This window comes from Oryzias latipes, chromosome 21 (assembly GCF_053564925.1).
Source record: "Oryzias latipes strain Hd-rR chromosome 21, Olatipes_Hd-rR_3.1".
In the NCBI taxonomy this organism is placed as follows: domain Eukaryota; kingdom Metazoa; phylum Chordata; class Actinopteri; order Beloniformes; family Adrianichthyidae; genus Oryzias; species Oryzias latipes.
In genome coordinates, this window is record NC_136257.1 from 114,595 (window position 1) to 127,221 (window position 12,627).

Sequence of the window (12,627 nt, forward strand, 5' to 3'; positions counted from 1 at the left end):
AGTTACAGTTACTTCACAATTGTGAATGCCATGCTACATATAGAAACATCTGTTCACATTTTTCAAAACACTTAAAGTGAAGGCTCTATTTGTTTTTAAACCTCCCAAGTTCAAAGGTCAGACAGTTTGCCGAAGCCTATTCCAGCAGCATCTGAATGGACCACCCTGAATAGGTCGCCATCCATCACTAAGTGTTTTTAAACAGGCTGAACTGATATCTAAAGACATGCTTTGGAAGAATCGCAGAAGCTGGAGAATCGTATCAGTTCCAGATCTCACAGAAACCCGTAAGATTATGTCTGCTGTCTGCAGACTTTTCAAGCCTTTCAGCAGATGTCTGATGCAGAAGAGGTATTCTATGGCATGGAGAAAGAGCTGCTGTGTTTCAGTGCTTGCATTAGGTCCCGCCTCCACCCTCACTGGGAACAGCAGTCCTCTCATGAAGCAGCAGACGGAGCAGCTGAAAACATCTGCAGGATGCAAGCCGCGATTCTCCTCTGGATCCTCAGCCTCCTGTTGAAGGAGGTGCAGGCATGGGGCTACAGAAATGGAATATTTCATAACTCTATTTGGTTGGGTAAATATCCTCACTTTAAGACTGATGCTTCAACTCGGCTGCTTAACTTCACCTTCATTCACTTCACTGGTTTGTAACCCTTGTGCTATCCTAGGCCCTTTAACATTTGGAGTTGGGTCATCTAGACCCACTAGACAGTGCTCTGAACCTTTTTTCTTCAATGATTTGTGATCTTCACTGCTGTCCATGGATTACATGAAATCTTTCCACCTTTATCCACCTTTGTCATGGTAGGGAGAACACGTCACTGTAAGGGTGGGGTCATCTAAGATAGCACAAGGGTTAAATGTGATTAGGTTTAAAGGATTGAGCAGATCAAACAACCTCAATGTTTGATCTGCTTATAGTGCTTATAGTACAGTTGTTTGTTTTTAGTGGGATAAAAGGAATACATCCATGAGCTGAAAAGAGAAGGACTAAAAGAAGCAGCTTGTGGGCTCCTTGTTTATGAGCTGGGAAAGTTTGGAAGTTACTTCATCTGGGTTTTGCAGAAGCTCCAACTTTGCTAATCTTCCACCATTTTTCTCTGAATGTGTTCCTCTGTATTTCTTCCATGTGTCTCCTGTGGAAATCTTTTACTCATTTGACATAGATTTCACAGTTTACAGAACTCCTGTTAAATTAGTTAATTTCAGTTTTGGCATTGTTGAGCTGAAGCAGAAAGATTACTCCCTCTGGAAGTGTTTCCAAACACTTTAGCACAGAATTGTCCTAAATTTTCTCAAGCAGTCAGTTTTCTTAAAGAGCACATACTTAAACAGCTGTAGTCCTGGCCTGATCCACTTTGGTCCTGGTCTAGTCCTGGTGTCCTGGTTTTAAAAAATGGTTGTTTCCTTTGATGGTCATCTTGGTTTGTTAGGTATGAAATTTGACTTTAAACTCTGATTTGGAACAAACAAGAAAACTCTGGTACTCTTCAGTACTAGGGTCCATGTTCTCTTGCAGATGAACTCTGGTGTGGTTCACTTCTGTGGGAATGCAAATGGACTTCCACCAAACCAAAGGGAGAAAATGTTGAAAGCGCTCTGTGTTTGGAGGGAAAACAGCCTCAGAGTAAATCTCAGAAAAGAGGAACCATGAAAACATTTAAAATATCTGGGTCCCCTTCAGTCTTTGGTTGTTAGTGTTGTGTGTGAAAGCATATTAAACCAGATGTGGGGGGTCTGCAAGAGCTCCAGTTTTCCCAACTTTTCTTGAGGAATCAGTACTACATGTCATATAAACCACCAACCTGCTTTTTCCAATTACGATGGGGGGGGGTTCTGCTTTCTTCCCAGTTTTTTGCTGAATACTCAGCATCAGAGTGACAGCAGCTCACTTCAATGCAAAACATTGATACTTTGCTTCAACTCAGACTTTCTTCTCTCTTTGACAGAACAAGCTGCTGGAGTTTACCACAGAGAGTCACGCAAAGGGAGATACCAGCTGACATTCATAGAGGCCAAGGCTGTCTGTGATTACGAGGGGGGGAAGCTGGCCACCTACGAGCAGCTGGAGGCGGCGCGACAGATAGGTCAGCAGCAGTCTCCTTGGAGCAGACATCTTTACATTAATCTCAGGGTTGATGTGGTATCGCTGGATCTCCACACTATCATGAGTCTCTGCACACGTCTCCTTTTATCTGGCTTTCCTTCCATTAAACGAGTTCAACTCCAGGTCTGGGGGCAGGGGTGGGCTGTAAAACATCCTATAGCTGCTAAAAAGCTTTTACCACACAGAAAGAGGAAAGGTTAACGTGTGGAAGAGTGTCAACCTCGGTTTGTGTGTTTCATGGTTGTGGTTCCTTCTATCGGAGCCTTAAAAGCCTGTTGACACTTTCTAGTCTGGAAATCATCACTGCAGACAGACTGGCCTTCTCTTATCAAGCCACTCTGCTAACTCTCCAACAAACTTCCATCCTGCAAAGAAAAACTACATGTTGACGTCATCTCTGGCAGGCTGACATCCAGATGTTTGTTGGAGAAGGGAGGAGGCCTGCATGTCTGCCTGCATGCTGTTGGTCTTTTGTGCTTCAAGACAGTAGAGCCTTTCTTCTGCTCCTCAGGTTTCCATGTGTGCGCAGCAGGATGGTTCGACAAAGGACGCGTTGGTTACCCTATTGTGAAAGCTGGCATCAACTGCGGCTTTGGAAAAGTTGGCATCATCGACTATGGATTCAGACTGAACAAGAGTGAGCAATGGGATGTTTACTGCTACAACCCAAACTGTGAGTCTGAATGAATCAATGAATACATAAAATTTATATTATGGAAAGACTGACATTAACAAAGATTAACAAAGATGCAAAGAGATAAAGGTGATAAAAATGGGTCAAATATATTGGACCTCTTAGACCAGACCTACTTTAATTTCTTTTTTTTTTTTTTAACTTGTCCTGTCCAACAGCTGGGCAGGCAGATGAGAGCTGACGGCCTCTTGTGTTGGACATATTTTACTTTAACAAGAGGGGTTATTAATCTTCAGACAAACCAAAGGTATGTCTGAATAAACCCCTTTGTAATTGAGGCCAAACTTTATTAATTTCAATCATGTTTAGAAATCTTTGGTGTTGGACCAGACGGAAAAGGAAAGAAGGGAAGAAGAGAGAGGGATGTTAGAGAGAAGGGGGGGGGTAAGATGGTGATAATAGGAGGGGGGGGTAAGACCATGAAGCAGCATAAAGCAACAAGTTTACTGGTTGTTTATCATTATGGTAAGGTTCAAATGCAGTACAAAAAGGGCGGGGCCTGTCCACACACACACTCAAATGTTATCAACACACCTGCTGGCTGAAAAAAATGTCCACATGTCAACATGTACACAAAACCGATAGTGTTCACACGCATACTTATGCCTTTAAACCAACTAGTGTGAAATATTTCAGTCATTCAATCATGCAAACTCTTAGTGCAAAGGTGAGCTAACACCTGTGCTCAGGTGAGTGTTTATGTTTTTCTAAAATGGACGGTGGAATGTGAAAAGAAGGAAGGAGAGTGCCCAGCCATCCCTACACCAAGACCCCCGCCGCAGCAGCAGCGGCAGCCGGAACCCCCCAACGACACACGGGAGCAGGCAGGGAACAACCGCCTCCCGGGCGACCCAGTCCGCCACCCAGGCCAGGGCAACCAGGACTGCCGCGAAGCCCCCAGAGCCAGAGAGCAGGGAGGCACGGGGGGAAAGGGAGCGCCGCCCCAGCCCAACCAGGAGAGCAGTCCCCCCGCCGCGCCGGGAGAGCCCAACGCAGGGCCCCACCCGAGAAGGGCGCCCACAGCCCCAGACGAGCAGCCCATCACCCCCCAGGAGTTCCGGGCATCCCCCCGCCCCAACCCCAGGTACGAGCTAGGACCCCCCCAAAGGTGACCCGCTCCACACTCCAGGCAGCCACACACCCGGCCCATGGTTGGTCCAGGGAGGAGCAAGGCAGGGGCCAGACACCCCCGCCCAGGAGGCGAATGCCCCGGGGAGAAAGGGGGCCCACCAGGGGTGTTGTAAACTTGGCCCGACCAGGCTCGGCCACAGTTGGAGATTTGGCGGGGCCCAGCACCCAGGGGCAAGGACCAGAACACACCCCCCAGGGACACGGACACCCCCGGCTCAGGTGTAATGTGACCCCCCCCCCCCCCCCGTGCGTAGAGAGCACCGCCGCGCCCAGGAAACCGGCACCCAGGGGACACGGCCGCCGTTGCCAAGGGCCCCATACCCCCCACCAGGGAAGGGGTATGGGACAGATTGTCCTAGGTCCCACCTTCCTTGCAAAATGTGTGTGCATGTATGTGTGTTTGAGAGGGTCTGTGTGTGCATGTGTGTGTGTTTATGTTGGAATGTATATTTTGAGGGGGGAGGGGTGTGTGTACTAAGGGGTGCAGTTAAAATTGGCGGGTAGGGCACTGAGGGGACATCTCCTGATTACTCACAGTGATGTCCCCTCACCCTCCCCACCAAGGGGCCCTAAATGTCTAAGGTGTGGTTAAAATTGGCGGGTAGGGTGCTGGGAGGACATCTGCTGCTTGCTGGCAGTTAGGGAGGCGCCGACACCCCCGGCCCAGCACCACCCACCCCACACAGAGAGAGAGGAGCCAGAAAGCGATTGGCCCCCCGGACTAAGCCCAGGCCCCCACTCCCAAGCGCCGGCCCTAGAAGAGCTCTGGTCAGGCCTCGACAGGACCGAGGCAGCCGACTGGCCGGGGCAACCGCCGATTGCCTCAGCGGAGACCCCGACCCGTCAACCCCCCAAGGTCCCGTACCAATAGTGGGCTCCCCCTCCCCCCCAGAATGCCCCCCCACACGACAGGGCCGACAAGACCCCCACCCCACCCCAGACCCCGCAGCCGAAGCGGATGACCCCCAGAGCGACCAGGGGTCCCAAAAGGGTTGTCCCGTCCCACCCCAGAGCTAGGGAAGGGCTGATCCCAGCCCCAGGTGTAGATGGGCAGCCCATCCAGCGCCGTTGCCCCCCCCCGCCCAAGCAGGGCCCCCGCCAACCCCCCCCAACACAGGCAAAGGGACCAACCCCCCAAGCCAAGACCTACTTTAATTTCTATAAAATACTTTTCGACAGGATAATAAGCAGATGGGAATGCGAGTTTAACTTTACTGAAGTATGAGAGTGATTGACAGCTGCTCTGTTCTTTTGTTAAAAACCAGTTCTGAGGGGAATCCTTATTAGTGGACCTGCAAGCAACAGGGGCCCAAAAATTGTATGGTTTTGTCCAGCTTAATGGGTCCATTTTATGATGGAAATGCTCAAAGAACTGGACTGGACTGGACCGGACCGAGGCAAGACATGTTCCTGGTGTCTGAGAAGGACATTGTAGAAGTTCAGAAAAAATCATTTCCATTGTGAAAAAAATAACATCTGGATCAATCCCTGAGTTGATTGAAGTTTGGTAAAAAAGCAGCCCCAGACAGACTCAGTGTAGTCAGGGAAAAGGTTTCAAACCAACATTCACCTTCCATTGAGAAATTTGAGACAAACTGTTTTGGAAGGAGACGGTGAACAGCGATGGCTTGAATCCAGCTGAAAATGCTCATTAACAACAAATGATACTGTTATAATAATTGTCAAAATTATCCTCATTAAGAGCTTCATTTCTTAAATTAACCTGAACTTTTACTGATATTTGTGTTTTTGATGATTCATTAGCAGAGCAGCTGTTGATCAGAAGCCTTTGTAAAGTCAGCTCACCCATTCAGGAAGATGCCAGGGATGATGAGGAAACCACAATTATCTGGAGGGAAGACATGGTTGATTCAAAACCACAATTTCAGTCCCACCCTATGAGTCAGTGTCAGACAAAAAAATTGGTCGCTAGAAACAATTAGTGTTTGTAGGCAAACAGAGTGAGGGACATGGAGGCTCATCTGTGTGGCTGATTCATTTCACAGCCATGGTCTTCTGACGCAAATGCACATCATAATAGTAAAGGTCAAAATATCTGGGCTTGGGTCAGAGGTTTTAAGGCTTGACTCAAGGAGGATATTGAGCTAACATGTGTAACCCTTGTGCTATCCTAGGCACTTTAACATTTGGAGTTGGGTCATCTAGACCCACTAGACAGTGCTCTAAACCTTTTTTCTTCAATGATTTGTGATCTTCACTGGTGTCCATGGATTACATGAAATCTTTCCACCTTTATCCACCTTTGTCATGGTAGGGGGAACACGTCACTGTAAGGGTGGGGTCATCTAAGATAGCACAAGGGTTAATCAGACTTAGAAACAAGGTTTTGATAGAAGAAATGTACAAAGTTTATAAACATCTGAAGTAATCACAAAATAATATAGGCTTGTTTTTCTTCACAATGTCCACAAGATCCACCATGATGTGGCGAGTTTGAGTTCATGGTGTTAATGTGTTTTGTGTCTGTGTGAAGAAGATAAATGGCTGTGGCTCCTCCTACCTAACAGGCAGAGAGTCACAAAGGATCTAGTTCTTCAGGTTGGAGGTCTAGTGGATAGCTCACAGAAAATCTGGTCTTCACAAAAGAGGGCCAACAACTTAGTAACAGTGTAAGGTTGCTGCTAGAACTGAAAACCATCACATGGATATGCTTTTCATTTAGATTCAACAAAAGTATGTCTATACACATTTTCAAAAGGGTTAGGGTTAGTGTTATGAGCGTGCAAGGATCCCAGTATCACAGTCAAGAAGATGATACATCCCCTTTCAGTGCTGTCATAGAGAGAAGAAGAAAACAAGGGAAAAAACGGTATAGGGACAGCAGAGCTCCATGTCTCAGTCCGCAGGAGGACTAATGCTTTCATAGAACTTTTATAGACTCATAGAATGCAGCAGGCTGAAGAACAGCAGGGTGCACTGGGAGAACTGATTGGGCGTTGAACAATCTGCAAGGTGTTCTCCTGCTTGGATGCTGATCATAACTGTGTCATGACCTTCCATACATAGGTATGAACATGTTTGTAAAGAAATGGAATGCAACGCACAAATCTGTGAATGTTTTATATTTTGTTACTTAGACATGTTTGGTTGTGGGAAACTCACTTCTCAGTGTTCCACTGCAGTGTGAAAAGGCATACTTGAGTGGGTGGAAATGAGAAGAAATGTTCAAAAATGCTGAAATTTGCTTTCGTTTGTTTTTTTGGACTGTGATGTGTAAAACATAATTCAAAAATGTGTTTGCGTATTATTAATACATGCAAAACAGCGAGGAATGAAACTGCAGTGTTCAGGTGAAAATAGATAGTTTTACTCTACTACACAAACATGACTTTTTGGTATTTTATGAAAATTCAGATCTAAGGCCCAAATACATTGACATAATTTTTCTAAATCTACATAATTTCAAAAGATGATACTTAGTTTTTATATTAACCAGGTTCCAATAAGCCACACTAACAAGGAGAATTCAAATTTAAAAAGCATTTCAAACAAGCTCGAATCTTAAGAGGGATTTAATCCTGGATTCAACATCTGCTGTTAAAGGAGGGAGAGGCAGATCACATCGAAGTCGCTATAAGAAAGTGAAGTGTTTGAAGGAAAGCTTTTCCTCCACATCTTTTATGTGTCCAACAGCAAAGGAGTGTGGAGGAGTTCTGACCGACCAGCAGAAGACCATCCAGTCTCCTGGTTTTCCTGACAAATATCAGGATGGACAGATTTGCTACTGGCACATACGAGTCCAGCTTGGTCAGAAGATCCGCCTCAGCTTCCTGGAGTTTGATGTAGAGGATGACACATCATGTTTGGCTGATTACCTGGAGGTCTACGACAGTTACAACGACATCGCTGGCTTTGCAGGGAGGTCAGGAGTGCCAATTGACGAGTGGATCTCAGCATGTTCTTCTTTTTTCAGTCACTAGTGAATTTTCTGTGTTAACCCTTGTGCTATCCTAGGCACTTTACCATTGGGAGTTGGGTCATCTAGACCCACTAGACAGTGCGCTGAACCTTTTTTCTTCAATGATTTGTGATCTTCTCTGGTGTCCATGGATTACATGAAATCTTTCCACCTTTATCCACCTTTGTCATGGTAGGAATAACACGTCAAAGTAAGGGTGGGGTCATCTAAGACAGCACAGGGGTTAATCTTTCAAGAATTTAGCCTCACAGACATGAAAGCATTTCCAGTTAAATATTCATCTGAAGGAACTTGATGGAATTATGGGACAAACATTTATTAAAAAAAATCAGGCCAGCTCTAATCTATTTATGAAATTCATAATGAAGATTGTCATGAAGCTAGGGTATCTGAATCCAGGCCTCGAGGCCCGGTGTCCAACATGTTTTCCAACCAACATTGAAGCTCCTTATTGGCTGAACACACCTGATCCATGTAGCAGATAAGACAGGATTTCTGGAAAACAGTGGGTGGCCGGCCCTTGAGGCCTGGAGTCTGAAACCCCTGGCATAAAGCAATGCACAAAAAGTAAAAAAAAATAAAAAATTGACAGAACTTTATTAATTGTGAGTGTCATCACAGTGTCAGTCAAGGTCAATTTAAAAGGTAAGATAATGTCAAGTGACCAATAGATTAAGGCGGTTCATAAGATAGAAGGGGTCCAGCCCGGTACTAGCAAGGTGTACCTAATAAAGTGGCTGGTGAGTGTAAAACTAGTGCTGTCATACAATTAATTTCTCAGTGCAATTAATTAATTGTTAATTCATTTAATTAATCCATTTGTAACCCTTGTGCTATCCTAGGCACTTTAACATTTGGAGTTGGGTCATCTAGACCCACTAGACAGTGCTCTGAACCTTTTTTCTTCAATGATTTGTGATCTTCACTGGTGTCCATGGATTACATGAAATCTTTCCACCTTTATCCACCTTTGTCATGGTAGGGGGAACACGTCACTGTAAGGGTGGGGTCATCTAAGATAGCACAAGGGTTAATGGCAGCTATTTTTAACCTAATAATTGCTGTAAAAAGCCTCATTTTTGAGATATTTTCATTTAAAATAATGACATTGTGATGCAGTAAAAGATCAAATTACAGCTAAAAAAGTGACTTCATTACGTTTTCTTGATATAGCAGACTTCCAAACAAAAAATTTTCTCTTTAAAAAGTCTCTAATTCAACAAATTAACTGTAGAAACACCTTTCAAAACAATCCAAAAAATAATGACCACAAACCCCTTATTACTATTACATAAATGTTGAAAACCTTATTCCACAGTTTAGCGTCCCATGCGATCAGCCCCCCCCCCCCCCCCCCCCCCCATTGATTTATGAAAATAAACACCTCGTCAGGCTTAATGTCTTAAATAGTAGGTAATAGTTGTGTTGGTGTGGGCTTGTTTGCATCATTTCTGTCTAGAACTACAAAGTTCCACATTGACGTCACAGTGGCAACGGCACGTGTTTCCAGACACCAAAACATGCACTGAAAGGGATGTAAGAGCAGAGTTAAAAAAAAAAACATTACGCAAGTTTTTTATTTTTGAGAACACGAAAATAGTCACAGATTATAAATAAGATTAACGCAATAATTTTTAAAAAAGCACGCTAATTAATTAGTTGCAATTAACGCTATAATTTGACACCCCTATGTATAACCACAAATAACGCTCTGATGTCTAAGCTGAGAAGGTATAAAGTTATGGCACGAAGCCCATCCACAGCATCCTTAACTACAAAATATTTATCAAAAAGAAAAGTTTGTGAAATAATGCATTTCACCTCTGAGGGACAAAAAGGGCTTCGTAACCCTTGTGCTATCCTAGGCACTTTAACATTGGGAGGTGGGTCATCTAGACCCACTAGACAGTGCTCTGAACTTTTTTTCTTCAATGATTTGTGATCTTCACTGGTGTCCATGGATTACATGAAATCTTTCCACCTTTATCCACCTTTGTCATGGTAGGGGGAACACGTCATTGGAAGGGGGGGTCATCTAAGATAGCACAAGGGTTATTCATATCATGTTTTTTTCGTCGCACGTTCTCTCTGACTATTTTCGGTTTTGTTTTTTTAATCTTTCTTCAGGTTTTGTGGTGACTATTTACCTGAAGACATCGTCAGCACTGGTAAGGGTTTGTTGCTTCAACGTTTGCAGTGTCAATTAAAAATGTTGATCCAGTGCTCATTTCCTTGGTGTTTAACCAGGCCTTGTGGTTAGTGTCCGCCCTGTGGCTGGAAGGCTGTGGGTTCAAACCTAGGTCAAACCCGTGTCATCCAAAGACTTTAAAAATGGGACCCAATGCCTCCCTGCTTGACACTCAGCAGTAACCCTTGTGCTATCCTAGGCACTTTAACATTTGGAGTTGGGTCATCTAGACCCACTAGACAGTGCTCTGAACCTTTTTTCTTCAATGATTTGTGATCTTCACTGGTGTCCATGGATTACATGAAATCTTTCCACCTTTATCCACCTTTGTCATGGTAGGGAGAACACCTCAATGGAAGGGGGGGGGGGTCATCTAAGATAGCACAAGGGTTAAGGGGTTGGATTGGGGGGTTAAATCCACCATATTGGTTCCTGAGCGCAGCTGTGTCTGCAGCTCACCGCTCCCCCAGCAGATGGGTCTAATGCGGAGAACAAATTTCACACACCTAGGCGTGTGACAGTATGATTTGAATTTAAGTTATGTTGACACCAAGGAAATGGGTGGATCCATTTTCTGACGAAATGTCCCTTTTTGTCTGATCTTGTCTATTCTTGGGGCTTATTTTTGGATTACTTTCTGAAATGGGAAACTTTTTAAACTTCACCTTTTACACACCAATATTCTGGTGGTGACAGCTCTCAAAAAGACTTGACAACTTTGGAAAGCAAATCTTCACAAATAAAAGTAATGCAGATCAAAATCTTGGTCAAAAAGTAAGATGAGATGTCATCGAAAAAAAAGACAGAAGAAAAATGCTTGGTGTAGTCACACAAAATCCAACAGAAACACCAAAAAAAATGTCATATTAGTGAACTTTTATTAGCTTATAAGATAATATATTAATTATTTAATGACCATGTACAGTTATTGTTTACAGGCTGCAGTGCAAATTTCTGAAATTTATCCAACTGGGGGAGACAGCCCAAAGTGACCTGGCAAGAAAATAATACCGACTGTAGTTTTTTTTTTTTTTTTAAATCAGACAGCAGCTTTAGCTGCTGTTTGATGACAGCTGGACAGTATCTGATTTTTATTCTATCTGAAAAGTAATTTTCCCCAGAAAAACTCAAACGTGGGTCAGAAAATTTTGATTGGAAAGAGAACCCTGAAAGTTTTAGACAAAAAGCCTCTGCATTATCATTGCTGTGACATTCTAACCAAGTACGGCCTACTGGATTTTGAAAGTTACAAAATGCACATGGATGCCCGTCTCATTTTTAAAGTTTTGAATAGGCTGGCCCCTCCCCCCTTGTTAGATTTTATAAGTAAAAAAACAAATGTTGGAATGGGCACCAGGGGGGACTGTAATGTTCAAAGGCGCAGGACTAAATTCAGCTAAACTGTGGTGTCAATCAGAGGCACATAGTTATGGAATACGCTGACACATCATATTAGAAACTGTGAAAACTACCCTACCTTCCAAATAGATCTTAGACAATAGCTGAAAGCAAACCAGTCCTGCAGACATTGATGTTATTGTTGTTTTTCTTGGACTTTTTTAGACTCACTTTTCATTGTAAATAACCTTTCGTAAATATTTTTACCACTAATATTGTACTATTGTATTGTGTTGTAAATGTAACTGTTGAACCTTTTATCCTGTCTTAGAACAACGGATGAAATTTAGCTCCTGTGCTAACTCTGGCATATTTATGTCGAAGCAGCTGCTGAAACATTTCTTTAATATGCACTTTCCTAATTTAAATACATAAATAAATAAAATACATAAATCTCTGTCAGCTGTTTTCCTGGCTCAATTCAGCCCAGCTGTAGATGAACAGCAAAGACACCAGCATGCCACTGACCACTTTAAATGTGACAAATTTCACTTGTTTGTGTTGCAGGAAACGTGATGACGCTGAAGTTCCTCTCGGATGCTTCAGTCACCAGCAGTGGCTTCAGGCTGCAGTATGTCGCATTTAACGCGACAGAAACACACCAATGATGTTCCTGCGCACAAATTTCTTTCTGCTCCATTTTTATATCCTACAATACTTTTAGTTCTAATGACGCATTTAGTATGTTTTCATAAAGACATTTGGTGGTGAGAGGTTTAAATGTGTTTGGGAAAATAACAGGGTCATTGTTTTGCCACATGTTTTTGTGGAGAGCATTTTTACTGCATCTTATTTTAGTTTTAAAAATAAGATGCAGTAATGGCCTTATGTTAGGCTATGTAAAAATATTCTTAGAGGCTTTCGTTCTGACAAAAAGTTTCTTCTGTTACACATTTTTTTCAAAGTAAAAATACATAAAGTCCCACTGTGATCATGTTTTGATGTTTTGTCAAAGCGCTCTCTTTTTTTTACGTTTATTCAGTGACGTGTTGACAGCAAACACATGAGACGTTTTTAATGCTGCTGTCACCAAAAAATCCATTTCCCTGTCAATGCAACACTTTTAGGAACAGTTGAAAGCTAACATCAGTGTCTGATTAGGAGAACTGCGTTTCTCTACAGCACATGGGTGTTGAACCCTCATCACTTCGCACACACCTAAGCAT

The 12,627-nt window shown here is 43.5% G+C and overlaps 1 protein-coding gene across 1 annotated transcript; it reads left to right on the top strand.

Moving 5' to 3' along the window:
- The first annotated feature begins 223 nt into the window (after nt 1–223).
- tnfaip6 (tumor necrosis factor, alpha-induced protein 6) lies at nt 224–12,392 on the top strand. The gene is made up of 6 exons (XM_023951127.2): nt 224–577; nt 1,953–2,090; nt 2,622–2,783; nt 7,590–7,818; nt 10,003–10,043; nt 11,969–12,392. Exons 1-6 carry the CDS (start codon nt 334–336, stop codon nt 12,067–12,069), a joined length of 915 nt encoding a protein of 304 aa, XP_023806895.1. The 5' UTR covers nt 224–333; the 3' UTR covers nt 12,070–12,392.
- The last annotated feature ends 235 nt before the right edge of the window (nt 12,393–12,627 follow it).

Excerpts from the sequence above, each read along its gene's own strand:
- tnfaip6 (XM_023951127.2), top strand. The coding sequence starts at position 334 with ATGTCTGATGCAGAAGAGGTATTCTATGGCATGGAGAAAGAGCTGCTG. Across the intron at positions 2,091-2,621 it reads GGAGGCGGCGCGACAGATAG|GTTTCCATGTGTGCGCAGCA; the intron begins GTCAGCAGCAGT and ends TCTGCTCCTCAG. Across the intron at positions 7,819-10,002 it reads ATCGCTGGCTTTGCAGGGAG|GTTTTGTGGTGACTATTTAC; the intron begins GTCAGGAGTGCC and ends ATCTTTCTTCAG.